The sequence below is a fragment of the Tripterygium wilfordii genome, chromosome 3 (genome assembly GCF_013401445.1).
Source record: "Tripterygium wilfordii isolate XIE 37 chromosome 3, ASM1340144v1, whole genome shotgun sequence".
Classification (NCBI taxonomy): Eukaryota; Viridiplantae; Streptophyta; class Magnoliopsida; order Celastrales; family Celastraceae; genus Tripterygium; species Tripterygium wilfordii.
Genome location: NC_052234.1, coordinates 11,100,888 through 11,123,350, shown reverse-complemented (window position 1 = coordinate 11,123,350; position 22,463 = coordinate 11,100,888). Strand labels below are relative to the sequence as shown.

At 38.3% G+C, this 22,463-nt stretch overlaps 6 protein-coding genes across 17 annotated transcripts; 2 read left to right on the top strand and 4 right to left on the bottom strand.

Annotated features, from left to right (window-relative positions):
* Positions 1 to 441: 441 nt before the first annotated feature.
* On the bottom strand, positions 442 to 3,235 carry LOC119986228 (cytochrome b-c1 complex subunit 9-like). Of its 2 annotated transcripts, none has more exons than XM_038830799.1 (4): positions 3,107 to 3,235; positions 2,775 to 2,953; positions 2,148 to 2,195; positions 442 to 757 (listed from the first exon to the last, which is right to left on the bottom strand). In XM_038830799.1, the coding sequence occupies exons 2-4, from the start codon at positions 2,895 to 2,897 to the stop codon at positions 707 to 709; spliced, it is 222 nt and encodes a 73-aa protein (XP_038686727.1). In that variant the 5' UTR covers positions 2,898 to 2,953; positions 3,107 to 3,235; the 3' UTR covers positions 442 to 706. The 2 variants fall into 2 exon arrangements, with proteins under 2 accessions (XP_038686727.1, XP_038686733.1); XM_038830805.1 differs by having other exon boundaries at positions 2,775 to 2,922; positions 3,107 to 3,173.
* A 121-nt stretch (positions 3,236 to 3,356) lies between these two features.
* On the top strand, positions 3,357 to 8,561 carry LOC119984161 (protein CIA1-like). Its single transcript, XM_038827987.1, has 10 exons — positions 3,357 to 3,812; positions 4,557 to 4,703; positions 4,887 to 5,105; positions 5,234 to 5,295; positions 5,676 to 5,741; positions 5,837 to 5,908; positions 6,270 to 6,332; positions 7,070 to 7,139; positions 7,739 to 7,822; positions 8,263 to 8,561. Exons 1-10 carry the CDS (start codon positions 3,618 to 3,620, stop codon positions 8,332 to 8,334), a joined length of 1,050 nt encoding a protein of 349 aa, XP_038683915.1. The 5' UTR covers positions 3,357 to 3,617; the 3' UTR covers positions 8,335 to 8,561.
* A 606-nt stretch (positions 8,562 to 9,167) lies between these two features.
* LOC119995168 lies at positions 9,168 to 9,945 on the bottom strand. Its single transcript, XM_038841581.1, has one exon. It carries the CDS (start codon positions 9,685 to 9,687, stop codon positions 9,247 to 9,249), a length of 441 nt encoding a protein of 146 aa, XP_038697509.1. The 5' UTR covers positions 9,688 to 9,945; the 3' UTR covers positions 9,168 to 9,246.
* A 1,013-nt stretch (positions 9,946 to 10,958) lies between these two features.
* LOC119991218 (cell division protein FtsZ homolog 2-1, chloroplastic) lies at positions 10,959 to 17,018 on the bottom strand. Of its 4 annotated transcripts, XM_038837511.1 has the most exons (9): positions 16,487 to 16,695; positions 16,377 to 16,398; positions 15,347 to 16,079; positions 14,575 to 14,874; positions 13,961 to 14,051; positions 12,973 to 13,097; positions 12,105 to 12,197; positions 11,526 to 11,591; positions 10,959 to 11,447 (listed from the first exon to the last, which is right to left on the bottom strand). In XM_038837511.1, the coding sequence occupies exons 3-9, from the start codon at positions 15,989 to 15,991 to the stop codon at positions 11,322 to 11,324; spliced, it is 1,446 nt and encodes a 481-aa protein (XP_038693439.1). In that variant the 5' UTR covers positions 15,992 to 16,079; positions 16,377 to 16,398; positions 16,487 to 16,695; the 3' UTR covers positions 10,959 to 11,321. The 4 variants fall into 4 exon arrangements, with proteins under 4 accessions (XP_038693439.1, XP_038693447.1, XP_038693454.1 ...); XM_038837519.1 differs by lacking the exons at positions 16,377 to 16,398; positions 16,487 to 16,695 and adding an exon at positions 16,882 to 17,018; XM_038837526.1 differs by lacking the exons at positions 16,377 to 16,398; positions 16,487 to 16,695 and adding an exon at positions 16,868 to 17,004.
* On the top strand, positions 16,905 to 18,490 carry LOC119991254 (iron-sulfur assembly protein IscA-like 1, mitochondrial). 7 transcript variants are annotated; one of them, XR_005466199.1, is made up of 4 exons: positions 16,905 to 17,122; positions 17,236 to 17,353; positions 18,108 to 18,239; positions 18,352 to 18,490. XR_005466199.1 is itself a non-coding variant. In XM_038837559.1 (4 exons), exons 1-3 carry the CDS (start codon positions 16,933 to 16,935, stop codon positions 18,195 to 18,197), a joined length of 438 nt encoding a protein of 145 aa, XP_038693487.1. In that variant the 5' UTR covers positions 16,905 to 16,932; the 3' UTR covers positions 18,198 to 18,239; positions 18,352 to 18,490. The 7 variants fall into 7 exon arrangements, 6 of the variants coding, with proteins under 6 accessions (XP_038693487.1, XP_038693513.1, XP_038693495.1 ...); XM_038837559.1 differs by having other exon boundaries at positions 18,068 to 18,239; XM_038837585.1 differs by lacking the exon at positions 18,352 to 18,490 and adding an exon at positions 17,657 to 17,793 and having other exon boundaries at positions 18,068 to 18,207.
* A 40-nt stretch (positions 18,491 to 18,530) lies between these two features.
* On the bottom strand, positions 18,531 to 20,784 carry LOC119991241 (protein ABSCISIC ACID-INSENSITIVE 5-like). Of its 2 annotated transcripts, none has more exons than XM_038837538.1 (6): positions 20,681 to 20,784; positions 19,228 to 20,319; positions 19,080 to 19,151; positions 18,967 to 18,996; positions 18,757 to 18,868; positions 18,531 to 18,670 (listed from the first exon to the last, which is right to left on the bottom strand). In XM_038837538.1, the coding sequence occupies exons 1-5, from the start codon at positions 20,705 to 20,707 to the stop codon at positions 18,770 to 18,772; spliced, it is 1,320 nt and encodes a 439-aa protein (XP_038693466.1). In that variant the 5' UTR covers positions 20,708 to 20,784; the 3' UTR covers positions 18,531 to 18,670; positions 18,757 to 18,769. The 2 variants fall into 2 exon arrangements, with proteins under 2 accessions (XP_038693466.1, XP_038693475.1); XM_038837547.1 differs by having other exon boundaries at positions 18,532 to 18,670; positions 18,748 to 18,868.
* Positions 20,785 to 22,463: the final 1,679 nt, after the last annotated feature.

Sequence of the window (22,463 nt, the reverse complement as noted above, 5' to 3'; positions counted from 1 at the left end):
TTTTTCGCAAATCGTATTTTATCGGGCTATTTCCAGCCCGATAACAAACCCGACCCACAGAAAGTCAGGGTAACTCCGTAACTCAGTAACCCTTTTTAGCAGCTATTATTATTAATTCCTCTTATTCTTATTTTTATTACACAATTTCTCATGAAGAATCCCAATCTTGTCAAATTTCCGGGTCTTTGTCTGGTTCTCAATTCAGATACAAGAGCATGCACGTGAGAGATTTCATATTGATAAAAGAATTGTTGCCAAAGCTTAAATGACAAAACTAGAAGGATTTTAATTCTCCAATGAAATACCATTTTTTTTACACATGAAATCATGAAGAATGGTACCAGAGGAAGGAAAAGGCTGGATCCGCTGGGGCTGGCAAGCTGTGTTAATGCTCTTACACCAAAGCCCAGCCTAGAAAGTCCCTGAACTGGTAAAACAAAATACCAGAATGCAAACGAAGAAATATCAATTAAAATAATGGAGCAGCAACCTCAGGTTAAGATGTTTAAAGACAACTCATTGGCGACGAATGATTCATATACAAATTCAAAAATTGCAACGACACATTTGAGCAAGACAATGCGTGAGAAACAAGTCTGTTAAATCGAAACAAGCTTATTGAAACAGCAAAAATTGCTAGCCCCCAACATCGATAAGGTCACCGCATGTCCATCCATCTATGCAACTTCAAAATGGCGGAGATTTTTCATTCCTCCGTCGGCCTTTGCCCCAAAACTGAAATGTCTTCATATCGTTTCTGCAGTTGAACACAAATAATGGTGACATTCAAGTGAGGGATAAAGTGACATTAACATGAGGGATAACACTAGCAACAATCACCGCAACAACAAGATGCCACATTAACTATCAGGTTATTAATATAGGACAATTAGCACACATAGAGCCAAAAATAAAAATCAAAGTTGCGGCTGATGAGCTGAACAAAATAACATTGACAATAAGTCAATAGCACTAGTGATAATCACTAAAATCAATTAACTTCTGCAGTAACCTTTGGGCTATTGATGCAGGACAATTAGCAAATCATATTCTTAGGGAACCCGTTTCTTAAATAGACAGGTGATAGGAAGGCTGGAGGCAACAAGTAGGTCAAAAGACTGAAAACATTCAATGTGAGAACTGAGAACAGCCAGTACAGATAGTGGAAACATATGCCTACTAATACAGAAAACCAATGCATCATACTTCCAATTCTAAATTACATACAATTATCAGTCATTTATGTGAGAGAATAGCACAATAAACACCATCATTCATTCATTTAACTAACAACAAACAACATCATTATCATCCAAGATAGAAATCGAGGGAAGTGAGGATTATAAGTTATAACACTATCAAAATCCCAAATTGTTGCCCGGGTAGCACAACCTTCACAAGATCAAGGTTTGTGTTTTAACCAAGTGTAGCAGTATAGACAAGGACCAAAGTGCTGCATATGCATAGCTGGTCCAGCAGCATTCAACAGAATCATGAGATTTGTTTCATCTGTATTCACCACAAAATTGTAGATTGTAGAGGAAAATATCAATTATCCTCACCCAAATTTGCTCAATGACTTTTTCAAACAAAAAGGGTCCTTAAGACTTAAGAAAATTCAGGAGTCAAGAAAATGTGACGATAGCCAACCGTGCAACAATCACAAGCTTTTTGGAGCATCTAACAGTAAAATCCAATCTTATATGTCATATACTTATAGCAGTTCTATCAAGCCCAATCTTATATGTGATAACAGCTCTATCAACACAAATTTTGGAATCAGAAGAAGAATTTTGCATGATATATGGCAACTTTATGATATCTGAATTTTGTTCAGAACTGGCAGCAAAAAATCGAAGCACACATATATAGACACAAAATGATGAATGAGTTGCACAACTAGACTCAAGAACTACATAAAACATGAAGCTGAGAAGCATTGGACTGTAAAAAAAAAAAAAGAATTGGTCTAAGCCTGTCTTCTCAACTGATCCCAGTTAAGAAGAGAACTACAGAGAATAAGTTTAGCTGCAGTACAAGGATATGCAATTCCATGTGAATGCAAACAAATGAGAACAGAATAAAGGAAATACACACAAAGTTGCAAGCCAGCACAGACAAACAGACATGGTAGCAGATGTCATTACCCCAAGATTGTTGTACTCCCACAGCTTATGAACTCCATAATCCACAGCCTGCACAACAAGTAACTAGTTATGGTGAGAACCTCACTAATCAGCTCTTATGCCAAGAAGTATTGCACACTGCATAACAAGCTTTCATATAAGAGTGCGCATCACTTTAAACATAAAGAAACAAATATTAGATATGTACATCTAAGACTTTGAATTGTGGTACACAATAACATATTCACCCTGCCCTAACAGATCAAGAAGATACTGAAAAGTCCACAATCGTGAGATGTCTGCTTCAAAAGAAAATTAGATATGAAGTCTGCTACAAAATTTGACAATAACTTGTCCCTTCGGAGACACATCTGACGAAATTGAAATGATCCAAAATAAATTTGACACTAACTTTTTGTTTTGAATCCAAGAAATTTGAAATTATTCAAAAAGATAGCACGAATCAAAATACACAAAGATGTATTGTCTTATTTTCTAATCCATGGATCATAAATCCATGTATTCATTTCACCCCTTTTATTCAACAGAGAACCTGTTCTGCAACGGAATGAATGAGTTTTCAATACAACCAGAGAATTAAAAAAACTATGGAAGCAGGGGATCTAACATATAAACTATAACCCGTACCCGCTCGCCAAGGAAAGCACCGGCGACGATGAAGGTAACATAAACCGAGTTGCGGCGCATAACCAATCTGTAGAGACCTTCATAGAGGCCTCCTTGATTTCTTCGAGCAGCCGAGTAATCCATGGGCGCTTACGCTTCAATACCTGAGCTGATGAAGGAGACGCTTGAATCAATCAGAGCTGCGATTTTCGTATGAGTCATAAATCGATAATTAGTTCAAAAATACAACAAATTCCAACATCGTTAACTCACACAAATCTAGATAAATCCTACAATCTCTAATTTATTTGTCAATTTTGACCTAATCAATCACACGCAGAAAAAGCCCTAACCTTCGGATCCTTCGACCAAAAAATGATTAACACGGAGGAAGTTGAGCTATTTTACGGTTGATTGACAAAATATTCAGAAATTAAAACGAACAATGCCCAAACAGGTTCCTATTGGGCCTGAAGCCCCGGGGGCCATGAAGTAGGCCTTGAATAAAGGGCCTTTCCTTAATAAGCCCACTGTTAGAATAGTCAACAATTATTACAAGACGACCCACAGGGAAACTGGGAAAGCAACCAACCAACTACGAAAGTAGGAAACGTCCACGACTAGGGCAAGTTCCCTCGGCTTTCACCCTCCAACTGGCTTGCAGTTCCTGCGCGCGCGTGCAGTTTATCTCCCTCGTCGATTCCTTGCTATACGAAAAACCTAATGAACTCCCTGTCAAAAACCAACTAAAGTTAACTCTCGGCTTTCTTCTCTTCGTTCCCATCTCTGCGATTAACTATCTTCAACTCGTACGAAATAATTACTGATCAAATCGTCTCTTCCTAATCTGTGTTTTTGTGAAAGATGCAATTGTACGACGGGAATTTCGAGCTGAAGGAGATTCAGAAACTCGAAGGCCACACTGATAGGGTTTGGAGTCTCGCGTGGAAACCGGCCACCGGAGTTGGCGGTATACCTCCTGTTTTTGCTTCTTGTAGTGGCGACAAGACCGTTCGAATCTGGGAGCAGGATCCCTCCACTCGGTCCTGGGACTGCAAGGTACCATGAAGCACCGTATTTTCCTTTTTTGATACTTTTGCTCACTCAGTGACTCTGTTTGGTTTCCGAGAAGATATAAAAAAAAAAAAAAAAAAACTGAATTTGGATTGGTGATTTTATGATTTTTTTTCCTATGTCTGTATATATAGAAGATATAAAAAAATAAAAAAAAAACTGAATTTGGATTGGTGATTTTATGATTTTTTTTTCTTATGTCTGTACATACGGGCAATTTATCATTCTACAGAGCCATGGTCGTATTGGGTTGTTGGAAAATCTTGTATTGAGTATTATCTTTTGCTTAGAGGTTTTTCAAGTTCAGTTTGTCTTTCTCCATATCCATGGAAATAATTAAATATGTGTATATTGTCGATAAATACTGGAAAATATCGTGCATGCCATCAAATTTATGAAATATATATTTCTGATTGTTCAACGGGGATGGATTCAAACCTCTATCTTGAGGGGAGGTTGCTGAGGAGCCAACCAGTCAATCAGTGTAGAACTCAATCAAACATGTTAGGTTACCTTAATTAAAAAAAAAGGTTTATGCCTTTATGGTGAGCAATTTTACGTTGAGAAATAATGACATTATTTTCCGTTGAGTTGAGTTTATGTTTCCACTACTGCCTAAATGACAGTAAAATTGTGACACATTTCTTTAATTATGTTGATTGTGGTTTAATATTGTGATATTTTTGTGCATCTATCATACTGATATCATGCAAATATGCAATTATGCAGGAAGTTTTGGAAGAAACACACACTAGAACTGTTCGTTCATGTGCTTGGTCACCATCAGGCAACCTGTTGGCCACTGCAAGCTTTGATGCCACCACTGCTATTTGGGAAAACGTTGGAGGTGATTACGAATGCATTGCCACCTTAGAGGTATTGCTTACCAATTGTTTATATAAAGCTGATTGCAAATCCACTCATGTCAGTTGGCCTCTGTTATAAATATATGGGAATATTGAAGCATTCACAGAGAGATTGCAATATAGCATACAGCTTTTCAATTTCTTTTCGTAAATACAGTATGATATCCATTATATCTGGGGCTCTGATCTGCAGGGACATGAAAATGAAGTTAAAAATGTGTCTTGGAATGCTTCTGGATCTCTGCTTGCTACTTGTAGTCGAGATAAATCTGTTTGGATTTGGGAAGTGATGCCTGGGAATGAATTTGAGTGTGCTTCAGTGTTGCAAGGACATACACAAGACGTGAAAATGGTCCAATGGCATCCAACAGTGGATGTTTTATTTTCTTGTAGCTATGACAACACTGTTAAGGTACTGCAGAGCTTAAAATGCAGTAACCACCTTGTTTTTTCAACAATAAGCTCAGATAATCTTTCAATTTTGTGCTGCTATTTTGGCTGAAAGAAAGTTAATGTTACCTTGAACATTATCACTCACAGGTCTGGGCAGAGGATGGTGATGGTGATTGGAGCTGCGTTCAAACTTTAGGTGAATCCAACAAGTACTACCTTATTGCCTCTCTCTTTATCTCTCTCCCCTCCACCCCCCTCTTTTTTTCTTCTCCCTTCCCTACCTCCCCTCTGTTGTTCTGTCTCTCCATATGTATAGATGTTTGTGCATGTGCGGTGTGTGAGTATCTGTTACTCCATATGTGATTCTAATTCTAGCTCCTCTTCCTTTAATTCATTCTTAAAGCATGATCTTGATCTGTTGAACAGTATATAGCATTATTGGAAGTTTTACATATTTTCTTTTTTTTTTTTTGAGAAGAAAGTTTTACATATTTTCTTGTGTATATGTTTTTTATAATTTAATGACATAATAACTACTCATGTTGGTATATGCCAAAAACATCTGACTGAGAAATACTGTTCTTGTCAGTGGTCACTCTTCTACTGTTTGGGCACTTTCTTTTAATGCTGGTGGAGACAAACTGGTTACCTGTAGGTATGTGGAAATAATTTATCATTTCCCTGATCACCAATTCAGATGTTTTTGATTCAGAGGTAGTGTTAGCATGCTGAACCTGAACCCTTTTTCAGTGATGATCTTACTTTGAAGATATGGGAAACAGATATCGTAGCAATGCAATCTGGTGACAGCTATGCACCTTGGTGAGAAAATGCTACTGCTTACAGTACTTTCACTATTTATAATTTTTTGAGAGATTCACTCAATGAATATATGGAGACATTTCGGATATGGCATGACTGATTTTGTACAGAGGATTGCATAAGCAGATTTTCTATCCCCCTCTCTCCCTTTTCCAAGAAATTAACTTTAGTGTTATTGCTTTTGTTGTTTTGTTTCCCCATCTTTTTTTTTTGGTTCCTTTTCCTTTCTTACATTTCAAACCCCCTCCCCCCCTACCACCATACCCACTCATATATATATATGTGCTGTTTCAACTCTTATGCCTTTTTAGATTTATGTGTGAACAACAATGCTAAGATTTGTTTTGATGGTTTTTGTTAGGAATCATCTTTGCACTCTCTCAGGCTACCATGATCGAACAATCTTCTCAGTTCACTGGTCAAGGTACCGAATCTTAAATATGCTTCTTTCTATATTGCTCGCATTCGACTTTGATTTCTATTTTGTAATAGTGACATACAAATCTCTCTTTATTGCATGGTCATCAAAATTGAATTAATAATTGAAGTCTGTAGAAGAGTTGATTTTGAGTTATTTGTATGATTTTCTATTTTTAAATCATTTACACAGCTCATATTCTGGCTTCCACTGTTGTTGATTTTATCAAATTTGGCCTAAACGTTAAAAGTGTGTTGACCTTACCTTTAGTCATGCTCTTTTTCTTAAAGGAATGATTCTTTGACTAAAGTTTATCTTGGATCTGGCAAGCTTCACAAATCTGTGTTAATCCACGTGTGTGCAGTCCAATGTCTAACTATGACTATTGGATTAAATCAGAACATTTTCTGCAGGTGTTCACGGAATTTGTGTTGATTTGAACGTGCAAGATAATATACCCCTGCAGTGTGTTAGAATCTCCTAGATCCATCCTGTTCCTGAAAATAACCAACTGATGTCAACAGATAAATATTATTATAATTGTCATGGTCCGGGCAGTCAACTTGAGTTGATTTCTTTGATATGTGGTTCAATAACTTTGTTTAATAAATAGTTCTTGCAATGTGTTGTTCTTTTCCTCGTGTGGTATTCTTCCCACATAGACAATTGATTAATTTCGTCATCTGTCTTTTTTTTATTTTTATGTTCTGCCCCTGACTACATTTTCCTTGTGAATAAAATAGGGAAGGTATTATAGCCACTGGAGCAGCTGATGATGGCATACGATTTTTTGTGGAGAGCAAAGATGATTTGGTATTTAGGATTCACCCTTGGATTCTTTTTTTTTCTTCACTAATTAAAGTAATTACCAACAGAAAGTGCCATGCGGTGCTATTCCATTCATTCAGTTCTTTCGGTCGAGTCCACATTCTACATTTAAGAGGGTTGCGTTTACCTATCGAAAAAGAAAAAGGAGAAAATGCTCCTTTTGCATTATACCTCAATAGAAGGGGAAGAATGGTAGATGTGGACACACCTTTTTACATTTTAAGATGGACGTAGTGCCTAGCAGCTTGAATGTGATTTTGAAAGCAACTGTTACTTGTAGTGAGTTAGATGTTAGTGGGACTAACCTTTATTGATTAAGGTTTTGCAAATCTCAATTTTGGTAAATTTCAGTATGTGAACTGTGTGCAAGTTGAACTTGGGCCTCTCATATCTTGGTGAAAACTAGAGTAAATCCAAAATGAATTAATAATGAGCAGAAAAGCAAGATCTATGGTGAAAAACATGAATGTTTGGTATATTAACTTTATGATTTTGACTGTTGGGCATTTTATATTCCTTTATCTGGTCATGGACTCATTATTAGTTTGCAGAAGGGAAATTGATTGAAAGAAAAATTATTGCAGGTTGATGGACCTTTATATAAGTTGCTATCGAAGAAAGAGAAGGCCCATAACATGGATGTAAACTCAGTTCAGTGGGGCCCTGGGGTAAGTTTCTTTGATCAATGTGCACTGCAGTCTGGAAATAATTCTTACTGTTTCCATCATAGTCCATAGAATTGAGGGACTGATAGTGTTCGGGGTGTGATCTCTCAAGTTTTCACTTAGATTAACTGGCATGCGGCTTTTGATGTCATTAAATTATTAGTTCGCTGGTACCATCTACACGTTCTTGTTTCATTTTATCTTTAGCTTTTTACTCGAATCCGTTTATATCTAATTATATTAATAAGGCAGATAAATACAGCCATAAAGCATAATTGGAAGCCTTAGTTTTAAGTTTATCTTATATCATGTGCGCATATATGTGTGTGTGAGAGGGAGAGAGAGGATTTGTTGTGGAAGAGGATGGATGAACCTTGAGTTTGCTCACCATGGTTATGATTGTAGTCTCACCTGCATCTATAACACTATTGTACCTCTGTCAGGAAAATCGTCTACTTGCTTCTGCTAGCGATGATGGTACAATCAAGATATGGGAGCTGGCACAATTAAACTAATTCAATTTTTATTTACCATTTTCAATACCATTTTTTATGATGTGTATTATTTCATAACATTGTAAAATGCCATTCTGAATCGGGTGCGGTTGCAGTTCTGTAAAATAAAATAAATTATTTTGTGCTTTAGGCACCTGTGGCAATGACTGGAGAGAAGGTTATAATTTTTGGTTTATGGATAAATGCTGGGTATCAATTTTTACCTTGAAACTTTATCTTGATTCTCATAGTATGAATATCCTTAATTCAATTTCTGCGGGATTTAAAATTGAAACAGAGAATGATATAAGAAAAGCTCATTCTTTCTGGCAAGCCAACCTGCCAGGTTATGGTGTTCATTGCTCGATAGAAACTTTGCTGCTGAACCCTGAATGTCATCGACTGTTGAGTCCATGCGGCGGTGTGACGCTAGTAGAGCAGAGAGTGATATTGTTGTGGGAGCCATCTTTGATAATGATGATTGTATGTTGCGATTGCGATGTGAGAATTACTAATTCAGTAATTCCATGAATTGAGTGTTATTTAGGGGTGTTTAGGGTCGGTTTTGACCCCCTTTTTTGGTATTAGTAAAATTGACCAATCTGTTTTAGTCGTTTTTCGTTTTTTTGGGCGTTAGAGTTGGCCGTTGTGCAATTGGAATACTTCAACAGACAAAGATCACTACAAAATCAGAATTATTTTTTTACATATATCTAACCATAGTCAGTGTTGAGCAAAGAAACCAAGTTGTTAATTTGCAAACAAGAGAATCGGCATTAGAAGGGAAAAAAAGTGGAACGCAAGAAAAGGAATTGTAAGGAGAACAAAAGTGGTGGTTTGAAGGGAAATAGAAATATAGAATCGTTCACATGTTTTATTTTTTTTCATAGTAATGCAAATGAAAAAGAAAAGAAACATAGAAAACAATATTATTCAACAACTATTTTCTATCGTTATTCCGGTGGAATTGGCTCTCCTTCCCTCACGAACCAAAGATGCACGAGCAGAGACAATGCCATTAGGAACTAAACAAGCATCAAATGCAGAACAATCGATCCAATCCTTCAAGAGTTCCTCCTGACCCCATATATCAGGAATCCAAACCCTTCCTGCAACCTCAATCCTATGTCTCTTTATTCTCTCACGCCCATATTCCTCCTGCACTCCAGTTTTCTTTCCATTACAATCACCCACCAACTTGCCTTGCGATGCAGCTTCTTTGTCAAAGCATTCGTGGGTTTTCAATGATGTGCATTCTTCACCAGATTCATGCTGAATATCTTGCAAGGATGAACTTTGTGGTTTGACTGGAACTGATGGCGCCGGATTACTAGGGTTCACTGAGATTTGCTGATCACTCATGCTGTCTTTCATGAAGCAGAGAAAATTATATAAAGCGAAAATAAAGCTAGATCTTCTTCTTCTGTTGCTTCTTGTTAAGGTAAGTTCTCCGTTTGTGGAAAGAAGATGAAGATTACATGGGGACTTTATGTGTGGGAATAAGAGCAAGGAGAATTGGGTGGGGAGTCAGTTTACACGTCACATACAAATAGTTTGATTTGATTTTGTATGGTATGTGACAAGTTTACGTATCGTTATTGGTTTGAGGAAGGGATTCCATTTTGTGTGGTTTTTGTGCACTTTTGATTCTAACTAAATAAAAAAAGAAATTGAAAAGGAGAGGCTCAATTAGATTTGTTTGATAATGGATTTTTAATTCATTGTGAGGTCTATGTTGATTGTGGCCTATGTGGTTGCTAAATTTGACTTCAACGAGTGTACATTGAACCAAAAGCAACTTTGCTCCTTTGTTTTTTCTTTTTTTTTAAAATTATTTATTTATTTATTGAGATACAGACTTGTTTGGCTGTATTCCCGTCCAAACAGATATTTTGGCAAGCAGAATTCTATTTAAAAACCTTCGTGACAAGCGGACTTTATATGTCTCACATGATTCATATGAAACCATACATATCTATCTCAGTATTTCAATGAATGGGAAAAAGAATATATAGAATAATTGAGACAAAAAACATTAAGATCCGTTACTAGAGGTGAAGATGGTTGGGACAAGAAAAATATGAAATAATTGAGACAAAAAAATTGAGATCTGTGACAAAATGAAGATGGTTGGGACAAAAAAATATTGAAATTTCTGGAAATAGGCAAATAGCCCACAGTTTTGATCTATTCTTTCCATGGGCCTGCACCTGTGGTATGTGGACTTCTCGTCACCTTACTTTTTCTTTAGTGTGCTATTTTCTTTTCTTATTTTGATTTTTTTATTTGAACCTGCAACTGATTAAAAATTTAAAACAAACAAGTGAAAAAGCTTAGAGAAGACAGAGAAATGAATACTGTCCGAGGAGCACTCAAAAGATTCTTTTAGAGCAAGAAACCCTTGGACTTGGTGCTATGCATGGTAGGGCAAGGTATTCCACTTCCACATGGGAATGTCTTCACAAAAGGGCCTAAACCCCTGAGAGATTAATTGTCATTTTCTTGCTGATAAGATAAGAAGTACTAATTCATATGGTAATGACCACTTGGTCAAGTAGTAGTTACCCACCACCATGACTTGATGTTCAATGGCCCAAGTCCCCTTCCCTACCAAATCATTCATCTGACAGACATCAACAAACAAGTTTTAGAAAAAGACAACAAAATCACTCTCATATGAGTTTCATCTCCACTTATCTGAACATACTCTGTACAAAGAGACTTAGAGTTTATTCTTCCAAGCAACCAAAACGAGGCCCAAATCGAAAACATTATTAAAGTTATAGTGATGCTTGAAAGGTAAGATGGCGTACCGAGACTGGTTAGGGACAATATCTAAGAACCAACTAGAAATTCTGTATATTGTCCAAGCCTGACTCCAATATCTAACTTATCAAAGACAATTACTTACCAGAAGACTGGGGTGGAACTACCGCCTACAGAAGCACGTCTTATATCCCAGCAAAGGGAGACACAAGTGAAGAAGAAATGCATGAGGTGATTCTAGTTCAAGCTCTTGGAAAGCGTGAACGCCCTTTCCTCTTTAGGAACTCAGGGATCTCCACAGCACCGCCTTCAGTGAATGAGGAAGGTCTCCGATTGATCCCAAGGGTGACATCTCCCTGCGTGCTTGCCTACACATTGAATATAACTCACAAAAAGTTTAAGAGGAGAAAGAGACAGAGAGAGAGGGAGGGAGAGTTGGTAAACACCTGAAGAGATCTGCCTTCATTTTCTTCTTGGCGTTTGAATCCAGTGGCAATTAGAGTAATACTGACCTGAATCAACCAATAAGTACAGCTCAATACTACAAAGGTTATACAAGAAAAGGTAATTTAAGTCGACGAATATAGTAGTCTCAAAAGACATTTCCACTAAAACACTAGCCTGTACCAATGTGAGCAAGCCTTTTCTCTAAAAAGAAAAAGAATGAGCCTTCAGGATGGATAGATGCAATCCTAAAAAGATTTCAATGCAAAACATGGCAGAGGCAGAAAACTACTGGAGCTGCCCAACCTTTTTGCAGAAGCTGTCTAAGAGAAGCATACAGAATGATTTTGGAGGAAATTTGAATTGTGATAAAAACAAAAAGAATCAAAACTGTCCTTGGTAAAGGTATGAACTGCCTACAACTCTCCCAGGCAAGTGCTCTAAACAAATTTCTTTTTCAATTCAAAAAAAATATCAATGTAGATTCCATCTAATTTCTGATTTTGGTAATTCAAGGAGCCCAAACAGTCAGTCATCTACGCAGGTAAGATGCAAAAATTGAACCATAAGTAATCACTTACTTGACCACTTAGTGAAGGGTCTATCACCGCTCCAAATATTAAATTCGCTGTTGGATCCACGAGATCATATATAACCTCGGCTGCAGCATTCACCTGCAAAAAATCCAAGAGTAAAGATTGGAGTGATCCAATTTGATTGAAATAAGTATGGTCTGATGAGCTTTGCCAAATAGGCATATTTACACAATAGAGAAAATTTGACTTGAGGACAATAGAGTGTAACTTCTCTAGAAAAACTGTCGATGACGAAGACCATTTTCAGGACTCTTAAAAGCGAGTTCTTTGAAATTGTCTTCACATTATTACATAAACATATTTTTGATGCACGATTATTAAAATGCACATTTAACATGATGTGGCAAAAAGTAGTTTCCCGCAGACTCTGATTCACAACTTTTAACTCATACTTTACTTTAAATCTTAATAACCTAAAAGCACCAATATCCAGAGGTCTTACGACAGGATTGTAAAAAAACAACAGGATAAGGGCGAATCAAGACAAATCTGATGAAGAAATTGCAGAAGGTGGGATGCACTCTTCATATTTTAGAGCAGCTGATACCTCGGCAATTACTTTCTCTGCTCCAATTTCTGTTTTTGTTTCAGCATTCTAGATTTATCCACTAGGTCAATTAGGTTTGTTCTCAATAAAAATATGTGTGTATGTCTATGGTTTGTCCCAGGGAGAGTGATCAAGTTCCATAAGTTCTTATAGAACCATCTACTTCTACGGCTCAATTTCCATACAACCCAATCTTGAACATATCAGATAATGCTGAAACAGTGCGGACAAGTTACAGCATAGGAAAGATATAGGCAAAGAGCAACTTCATGAGAGAGAGAGAGACAGATAGAGGGAGAGAGATACCTCGAACAGCGTCAAATCACTCCCACCAGTTATGTTCCACACAATTCCTGTGGCCCTCTCTATACCAATATCAAGTAAAGGCGACTGTATGGCATTTAGTGCAGCATCTCTTGCCCTTGTCTTCCCTACCAAAAGCAAAAAAATAAAAAATGGCACCTGATTAATGTGATTTGCAATTCCAGTTCAAAAGTAGCTTGCTTTAAGAAGCTGACTTGTATTGGTACCACAGCCATGCCACTTTAATATATTCAAATCAACAATCATCACAAATCAACGTATGCATGGGTATTCATTATCCGTTTCCAGTTTTCTACATCGAAAAAAATTGATCCCACGAGAGAAGTAAAGACAATTAATAGTTTGTGCCTCGTGGGCATAAGTGCACATAACAAGATGCATCCCACGAATATTATAGGCATTGAACCATCAAAAACCCTCAGCAGTTTTGTCAAAGACGATAATGAAGCATCAGATATAAAGTTGCCTTTATTGTGGTTGTATGCATGAAGCACTTAAATCTTGAGCTCTTCAAATTTGAATACAAGGAATACAAACAGTACAAAATTGAACACCTGTACTATTCAAATATTCAATCAACATCACACTTAACAATGCGGACAGCAAAGCTCAAGATTCTTGAAATCAGAAGGTTTACTTGGTTCCTACTATGAGGTACCAACACCAGATTAAGAAACATTTTGCTCCACCACTTGCACTTCTCAACAAACAATGCTTTATGAAAGACGGATATATTGGTAGTTTGGTACAGAACAATCATATCATGGTACCAAGGGAAGCCATATATAGCTGTTTCTCATCCTTGACACAAGCCAAGGGCACTAAGTTTCATGATTAACATCAGCTAGCATTGATATTCTATTAGGTGTGGCAAAATGGTGACTAGGTTTTGGAACAACTATTCCAAATGCAAGTAATCCTCTTTAAAAGACCAGAGAACTAAGGTTTCAGTGACTTAGTTTGAACTTACCAGTTGCAGTTCCGATTCCCATCAGAGAAGATCCTGCATTTGCCATTATAGCTCTCACATCAGCAAAGTCCACGTTTACCAGTCCGGGAATCTACAACATAAGAAAGAACCATCAGTGAAAAACTACAGAGCCCAACAGCTTGGGTTATACTTTGAAAGCAAAACCATAAACTCTAGCCACCTAAACCAAGGCGATGAACCAGTAGAAACCTTTAACAGCCAAGCATTTATAAAATTAAAATTACCCATTCCAACAGATATGTTCACCATCCAAGTATAAGTTCCAGTACAACACACTAATTTGTGATTACTAAAATGTCCACGGTCCTGAACTGCTTGTTTCAATAAATTCAGTAGTACCATGCAAGAAATTCATCATCATTATCTGACCAAACATGAAAAGTTTTAATGAAAAATGATAATATTGCAAACATCAGTACAGGAATATATGTTCTCCAGACCCCGATACAAGTGGATCCCAAGAAGATACTGAAGTACCTTCTGTATACTTTTTATCATCATCATGGTGATAAGGAATCATATACCATTTCTATCAAGTATCAACTATGCATAAATGTAGAAGGAGGAGGCTGGAGAGATTTAGACATACATACCGTAATTATATCAGATATACCACGAACACCTTGACGTAAAATATCATCAGCCAGGTTGAATGCTTCTGTCACAGGTGTGGACTGAGAGACAGCAGTCAATAATTTGTCATTCGGAATGACAATGAGCGTGTCAACATTGTCTCTCAAAGCTGCAATCCCTTCCTGGGCTTGAACTGCCCTTCTTCGCCCCTCAAAAGAGAAAGGGGTTGTGACGATTCCAACAGTCAGTATGCCCATTGACTTTGCAACCCCTGCAATAACAGGAGCCCCACCAGTACCAGTGCCTCCCCCCATTCCAGCCTGCACACAAAAACTGTAAGTAATAAGAAAGAAGATAAAAGGACTGGGACTGGCCCAAAATGAGCTCATGCCATGTTTTGTCCTTTCAGAATAGAATGTGTCTTAACCCAAAATCAACAAGCAGTATCAGTTCTTTTTTTGAACGGAGCAGTATCAGTCCTTAAGTTTATGTCCAACCAAAAACTTAGCAAACAACAGTCTATCAGCAAGCCATGGAAAGAGGATTTGAGTAGGAATCTTGTCCCCTCCTTAACATTGAGGCATATGAGCATCATGTACACTGCAAATTCATTAGTAAGGTTCTTGCATGTTGTCTTGAGTCTCTTGACTGATAAGCTGACATTAAACTCCATACTTTCTATTGATAGCAATTGGCAGTTAAAAGTAGAAAATGGCAATTACTGAGTTATTGCGCAAATGAAGCAAGAATTAACAACAGTTTCATTGAACAATTTTGTCTCCCCGAACTTACCGTAACAAAGACCATGTCTGACCCATGAAGTGCCTCTTCTATCGAATCTTTACTCTCCTTGGCAGCATTCATGCCAATCTCTGGGTTCCCACCAGCACCAAGACCCCTGGTTAGCTCTTGACCAATTGGTAACCGATGCTCGGGAAAAACAGGTGACATTCTCATGGCTTGAACATCAGTATTGACAATCCAGAACTCCACACCCTTCATTGAACTCTCTATCATGCGATTAACTGCATTCGACCCACCTCCTCCCACACCAATCACTTTGATCCTAGCTTCACTATAATTACTTGAACTGGATGTGCCGCCAAGGCTCTCAGTGACATTTCCACTTGAACTATCCTTTCTTTGGGTGCTTATTGTGTTGTTCCCCTCTCCTCTAAGCAATGAGATTTCCGGATGCAGATCCAGAAAGGGGTCTTTATTGTGATATGGGCTTACACTGTGAGAATTTGACGAACATTCAACCCGAGGTACTATCAATTTGTGGCCTGTGCCGAAATATCTATGCTTATTATCAAGGATCTTAAGAGAGCTGAATCGGCCCAGGTGATTCTCCATTGGAAGTCTCCCTCTGGTCAACATTCTGATGGGGATTTGGGTATCAGAAGCCAGAGAATACGGTAAAGTACAATTTTCCATCTTAACTGTAACACACTATGACTCAGATATGAAGGCACTGGAGATCAACAGATATAACTGTTCATATGACTCAAATAGCCATTAACACCTGTTAATAAAAAATTACACAATCAAATTGGTTTCCTACCTGTATTTTTTAATGAGTGCCCCATACTAAAATGACAAGAGTCCTAGAGTAGGACATATTTGTTACAGAAACTCATAAACTCACAAATGGAAATCGTGAAAATAAACTAATACTGCATGATGCCGAGTCACCATGAAATGACAGATATAGAAGGAAACAAGTGCCCAACCAAGCATACTCAAGAACAGTAAACAATTACAAACAATGTTAGCTACGAGACATCGCAAGCAAAACCACAATAAATCATCGAAATTAAACCTGGCGAGGAGATGGTAGCGACCTGAGAGAGCATATTAAGAAAAACAGCAGTAAATCGTCAACAAATGTATCGAAATCAAACAAAGAAAAGAATTATGGCAGAGACCGACCTCAGAAAACAGAAAAATCGCGGTCACAGATAGCAAATTCCCATAAACCATTTGCGTGCCAAGAAAAATCACAATCGTAGTAGGTTAGGGCAAAAGGAAATGTCAAAGAAAACAACAGAAAGACGGTGAACAGAGAATGAACAATTAGTAGTGAAGAGTATTCCAGTAGAAGAAGAGGACCCACAAATTAGTACAGCCAACCCAAAACCCCTTCCGAGTTCCGCCTTATCGGCCGGGGGTTTTCAGATATTTCCTTTTTTTCAAAATTATAAAAAGTTTTTTTTTAAAAAAAAAATGTGACCTGAAAATTGAAAATTGAACGACGATTCAAAACGGGAGGTGGTGCTGTCGTATCACTTTTGCGGCATAAAGCCTAATTACCCTAAATAGAATACCGTTGTCTTGGAAACGAATCTGAGACCATTTCTCTGGGGAGGATATGAAGCATGGCCTTTCGATATCTGGCCACAGCAGCGGAGAAGATCAGACCCAGCGTCAAGCGTCAGGTACTAAGCTTAACCGACGCCGCCGCTGATAGAATACGCAACCTGTTACAGCAACGTCAACGGCCCTATCTCAAGCTCGGCGTCAAGGCTCGTGGCTGCAACGGCTTATCTTATACCCTCAATTATGCGGGTACGTTCATCATCTCTGTTGAGGAGATTTTCCGCGTGTCCGCTTGTGGGAGCGTGGGATTTATTTATGAACAAGGTGACAATAAGTCTTCAACTTTCCATCTACTATTACAGATGAGAAAGGGAAGTTTGACGAATTGATTGAGGATAAGGGTGTGAAAATACTAATTGATCCAAAGGCACTATTGCACATTATTGGAACCAAGATGGATTTTATAGATGATAAACTCAGGTAACCAAATTTTCTAATCAGTATGTGCCTATCATTATGCTTACCTTCTTCTCCTCTGCATTTTATTGGAGCCTCCAGTATACTGTGCCATGTTTTGTCATTCAGTAGCTGGAGGCCACCATAATAACGTCCAATAATTTCCACAGTATGAGCACTGTCTATGCCTCATCGCTTCCCACATGCTATAGTCATATACCCATATCATGCTCCTGCCATGGTTTCCTTCTCCCATGGAACTTATCAATCTGTTTGCACGGTCTTGTATGTGTGCTTCTACTGTTACTCTCTGGTTTGGGATTGTAGGAGCTCCCATTTGATGGGTGATGAGAAATATGAGTTGCTGAGAATTCTCTCTCGGACTACTTCCTTTTACAATAGTTCACAACAAGGCTGAGAGCTTGAAACCTCACTCTATTATGACTTGACTAAATTTCCTTCGTGTACGTAGTCCTTATGAGTATTTGTGCCTCGAGCACTTCATTATTTCTTCACTATTTTATGTCCTTTTGCCATTATGTTGAGTATTTCAATTGAAAATCTGCTGCATTGCTTTTATCTTCTCTCTTTTATGTTCTTTTGCCATTATGTTGAGTATATTCCAATTGAAAATCTACTGCATTGCTTTCATATTTATTTTGAGTATTTCAATTGAGAAGCTACTGTATTGCTGTTACTTAAAATTTTCAACTTTTGTCCTCTGCTTGTCCTTGGCAGGTCTGAGTTCGTATTTATAAATCCAAACTCTAAAGGACAGTGTGGTTGCGGTGAATCTTTCATGACAACAGCTAGCAATAGGGCTAGACATTCTCAAAATAGTGGCTCACATGAAGCATTAGGGTGCTGAATTAGTCCACTACTCCACTGCTGGTACCTGCGTCACAGCCATGTAAAGCTTATACTCATTTGTCATACATTACCTTTTGAAATTTTGAGTTATAGATGTTCTGTAAAGACTTTTTAGAAGGTATTCTAACACAATAAATTCGCTGACTGAATAGAAATCTATTGGCTTTCATATGTTACATTTGGGAAAGGAAGAAAAGCAACCAAGTTGAGCATTCTTGCTGGGCAAAGGAAAAAGTCTACTCTCCTTAAAGAAGAAACCAGTGAAATCTTAAGACAAACCCCTGTTATACATCCCCCTATTGTCAGAACACTAAGAACTAGAAGTAAGATTGTCTTCTTTTCATGGATCGGGAGCTGCCATTTTTGCAAATACCCATCTGGGAAGACTTCCGCCATCCTTCATTTCCTCTTATTTCAGTTGACACTTGCGCATTTTCCCTTTTAACTTCAATTCCTTAATGAGATATTGGACTGCAGACAAATAACTCGAAGGTGAGTCCATGCACATGGCATGCAACAGAAATATGAAAATGAAACTATATTCTGACCTGACCTACCATCTCTTCTACTTCAAAGAGGGCAACTTGAATTCCTTCTCATCTTCCTCAGCTTCTCATTAGCCTTCTGTGCCTTTGTTGGAGCTTTGTTTTTTAATTCCTCAAAATATTGCTTAAAAGGTAAGGAAAAAAAGATGAATGTGAAACTTCAGTATACAAAAAACACAAAGGCAAAAGCTTGGCAAAGATGATTGTATGCATCAAATTTACCTGTTGCTTCCTTTTTCTCTCCAGCTCTGCCTGATCAAGTACAAGAAACAATAAATAAATCACAGAGAGTCGAAAACAACATTTTGACTGATGATGAGGATTGAAAATCTTACCAGAGCTTGTCTAAGTTGGGCATTTTCTTCTTTTAATTGATTCAGCTCTGCTTCCAGCTCAACTGTGTATGCCTATCAAGCACAAGAAATTAGCGAATCCTCATATCCGTTCAAAGGTGCTCTTAAAAAGTTTTTCCAACAAATGTACCTGTTTTCTTGCTCTAGACCTAGCAGCTGACTCTCTGTTCTTAATCATCCTGCGCTGCCTCCTCTCCACTCCTTTCTCCACTGGTCCATCCACAATCCTTTTCCTTCCTCTTAATCCACCCATGTCCATCCCAAAATGAGTCGACATATTATCAACCTGATTACACATCCCATCCGACGATGCTGGACTCACTGGTGCCACCATTCCAATCCCTTGTGCTGGCCCATATCCACCACCATTCCCCATTCTCCCACCATAACCGATCCCGGCCAGAGGCCCTGCTGGGTACCCATTAGTCATTTTTCCACCACCACCAAACCCAGATGACTCCACCATAGCCCCACTATAAGGAGCAACACCACCAGTGCCGCCGCCACCAGCAACAATAGGCCTGGAAACAAAACTGGGTCCTACAGCAGGGGTAGCAATAGCATTACTATTCTGGTATATTCCGTACTGAGATGCCTGCTGTTGTGGTGATAATGGACATTGTTCCCTTACAACCCCCGCTTTGACCAAGAAATCCTCCAGAGTCATCTCCCCAAAAGTCTGTTGTCGCTGATCCGTCTCTGGATTCTGCACAATATCATCACTAGTTCCAGTACTACCTCGTCCTTGACCTTGGTTCCCTGTATTGTTCATTTCGGACCAAACTTCATCAACAGTCTTCCAGCACAGTGGTGCAGGCAGAGTAAGCGAGCCCTGCCTCGACAAGCTCTGTTGCCTAGCAATTGCTTTATCATTGTCCGATGTTTCTTCACCCAAAGACTGGTTTGGTTGAATGCTATTGATTTGGTTAGTGTCATTGTTGATTGCATGATTTTCTTCCGCAGTCCAAATGCTAGTGAGGAACTCGTCCATGTTCATTGAACCAAAGTTCTTGCCACCCTCGCAGAGCGTGTGCTGGAACTCGTCCAGTGTGAGTGAGTAGATTGAAGATTGTCTACCAAGTGATGTGAAGGGATGGTTTCTTTCCTGTTGCTGGTCTGCTTGTAACTCTGACTCCACTTCTTCTGGAGATATCATTGCTGGTTCGAGAACCACCATTTTTGTAGTTCTAAGCGATTGAAGTTGAGGGTTGTTCAATTGAACCTGAATTTGCAGCACAAAAGGAAACGACAGAATCAAAAGAAAACAGAAATAATTTCTTGGGTTTTCCCACAAAAACAGAATCTGTACAATTCCTTTCAAATCAGATCAGATCCATCAATCATAAGAAAGCAAGTTTATCCCCTTTCAAGACCCCAATTTAAGAGAAAAATCAGCTTCAAACCATAACAATCACGTATGATCCTGACAGATTCCAAAAATTGCCAACCAAAGCCCTTTTTCATCAATATCAAAGTGCGAATAATGGGTCCCTAACCGTCATGTTGACCAATACACTAGCACTGCAATATAAACTTATCTCAATAAAGAGAATTGAAAATATCTATTTATAGTTTGAGCTTACCTGTGCAAGTATGGAGCACCATACCATACCATTACCATAGTACTCATAGCAGCTGAAAGAGATCGATTAGACAAATTGGATTTTTCAAACTTTCTCGTCCGCATATTTATAGAGATTACAGAGTCCACTTGCAAGGAACATTCACTACTAAAATAGGAATATTGGGTTGGTGGATTTAGAAAAGCAAGGGTAAAAGCATCTTTCTTTTTTCGGTAAGCTTCTAGACTTTTTGCGTACATTTTTTTTTTATGGCACAAACTTTAGCTTACATGTTTCACAAGTTTTCTTCGGCCCGCATCATTAATCAAAACTATTATTCCTCCTACTTCATTGAAGGGTTAAGTGTTGTCAAACAGTAAAAAATTCTTAGCTATAACAAAAATAAATTGACTTTCTCCAGTATTCAAGGATTAAACGTGAACCAAATTTACTAACGATCCAAAACACACAACCGAAAACGACACCTTATCAATTTATCTTTGACCATTCGATATAGGTCTAAACTTCACCATCATGCCGCGCGTGTACAAAATCCAATACACATGGATACAACTAAATAGGTAAATGACCACAATGATCTACTTAATTTGTGAAAAAGTTCAAATTTCAAGCATAATGACAAACGATATAAACCAATACTGCTGATACTCACGAGAGGAAAATACTCACAAAAATAAATAAATAAAAGAGAGATGAAGCTCACCTTATTGAACCCAAGAAACTCAAACACAAGCGGCTTATATATATACTCTCTTTATTAGTCAGAAGCAGCTCTAGCTCTACCCATCTTGAAGGAGCTAGACCACCCTATTTCTAACATTGGCCCTTGCATTGTGGGAGTAGAAACTATATGGGCTTCCAGAAGAGTGGGGCCCAAAGTAGCGTATAAGACTTCCGTCAAAAACAAAACATGCAGTTTCACTCTGAAATTTGGAGCAGAGAGCCTTTCCCCAAATTAGTTTCTTGCTGCATGGTCTTCTTGACACGTATCTGCCATGTGTCCTGCCCAGGCTCGTTTACATTGTGCTTTGGGTCTCCGAGAACAACACGTGTCTTTCTCCATTTCTTTGTCAGAATTATCGGATGTAAAACACTCGTATGTTTACTTTAGAAGGCCGGATGATTTGTGTCTCTGCTTCGGTTGATCATGACAGTGAAGAGGCGGTTATCAGGTGCGGCGGTGCCGCCGTCATGACCAATAGGCCCATTCACACTCAAATTATTTGCGTAGGCACGTCCGCTTCTTAGAGTTTTTTCGTGCGAAGATTCTGGATGCTTGCGTTTTTGGGTTGGGCCATGAGTATTTTATAATGGGCTTACTCTTATGAGTGGTTTCACTTCACAGTTCACAACCTATCCGTCGCTTCACACTTCCAAAGTCCAAACAGACACTTTTAATTGGATATCATATAATGAACTTTCAAGCCCAAATAAGCATAAGCTTCCACGGTCCAATATAGTGATTGGGCCCAATTTGAATAACCAAGGGGCAATGGTTTTGGTTAGGAGATCCACAACCCAATATTATTCTCTTTTGTTCCAATGTGTTGCCCGACTTTTTAACAGGTACCCAATATGAGGCCTCTAGTTCTTTTTTTTTTTTTTTTAAATACCACATAGAATTATGTTTCTAGTTAGAATAATGTTTCTAGTTAGAATCGAATTTTGGACACACATACGTCTAACCCAGTCGATTACCAACCAAGCCAACTTTAATTGGTGTCCTCAAGATTTTGTTGGCTCTTTGGCTCACATGTAGATTGTGTGAGATGATGAGAGGGAT

Excerpts from the sequence above, each read along its gene's own strand:
- LOC119984161 (XM_038827987.1), top strand. The coding sequence starts at position 3,618 with ATGCAATTGTACGACGGGAATTTCGAGCTGAAGGAGATTCAGAAACTC. Across the intron at positions 4,704-4,886 it reads AATGCATTGCCACCTTAGAG|GGACATGAAAATGAAGTTAA; the intron begins GTATTGCTTACC and ends TCTGATCTGCAG. Across the intron at positions 6,333-7,069 it reads TTCTCAGTTCACTGGTCAAG|GGAAGGTATTATAGCCACTG; the intron begins GTACCGAATCTT and ends TGAATAAAATAG.
- LOC119991218 (XM_038837519.1), bottom strand. The coding sequence starts at position 15,991 with ATGGAAAATTGTACTTTACCGTATTCTCTGGCTTCTGATACCCAAATC. Across the intron at positions 14,875-15,346 it reads CAGACATGGTCTTTGTTACG|GCTGGAATGGGGGGAGGCAC; the intron begins GTAAGTTCGGGG and ends TTTTGTGTGCAG. Across the intron at positions 12,198-12,972 it reads GTGATTTGACGCTGTTCGAG|GTGAATGCTGCAGCCGAGGT; the intron begins GTATCTCTCTCC and ends GATTTTTTGCAG.
- LOC119991254 (XM_038837559.1), top strand. The coding sequence starts at position 16,933 with ATGGCCTTTCGATATCTGGCCACAGCAGCGGAGAAGATCAGACCCAGC. Across the intron at positions 17,123-17,235 it reads TTATACCCTCAATTATGCGG|ATGAGAAAGGGAAGTTTGAC; the intron begins GTACGTTCATCA and ends CTACTATTACAG. Across the intron at positions 17,354-18,067 it reads TTTATAGATGATAAACTCAG|GTCTGAGTTCGTATTTATAA; the intron begins GTAACCAAATTT and ends TGTCCTTGGCAG.
- LOC119986228 (XM_038830799.1), bottom strand. The coding sequence starts at position 2,897 with ATGGATTACTCGGCTGCTCGAAGAAATCAAGGAGGCCTCTATGAAGGT. Across the intron at positions 2,196-2,774 it reads GTGCTTTCCTTGGCGAGCGG|GCTGTGGATTATGGAGTTCA; the intron begins GTACGGGTTATA and ends CTTGTTGTGCAG. Across the intron at positions 758-2,147 it reads GGGAGTACAACAATCTTGGG|AAACGATATGAAGACATTTC; the intron begins GTAATGACATCT and ends GTTCAACTGCAG.
- LOC119995168 (XM_038841581.1), bottom strand. The coding sequence starts at position 9,687 with ATGAAAGACAGCATGAGTGATCAGCAAATCTCAGTGAACCCTAGTAAT.
- LOC119991241 (XM_038837538.1), bottom strand. The coding sequence starts at position 20,707 with ATGGTATGGTGCTCCATACTTGCACAG. Across the intron at positions 20,320-20,680 it reads GGTGCTCCATACTTGCACAG|GTTCAATTGAACAACCCTCA; the intron begins GTAAGCTCAAAC and ends CTGCAAATTCAG. Across the intron at positions 19,152-19,227 it reads GGTCTAGAGCAAGAAAACAG|GCATACACAGTTGAGCTGGA; the intron begins GTACATTTGTTG and ends TGTGCTTGATAG.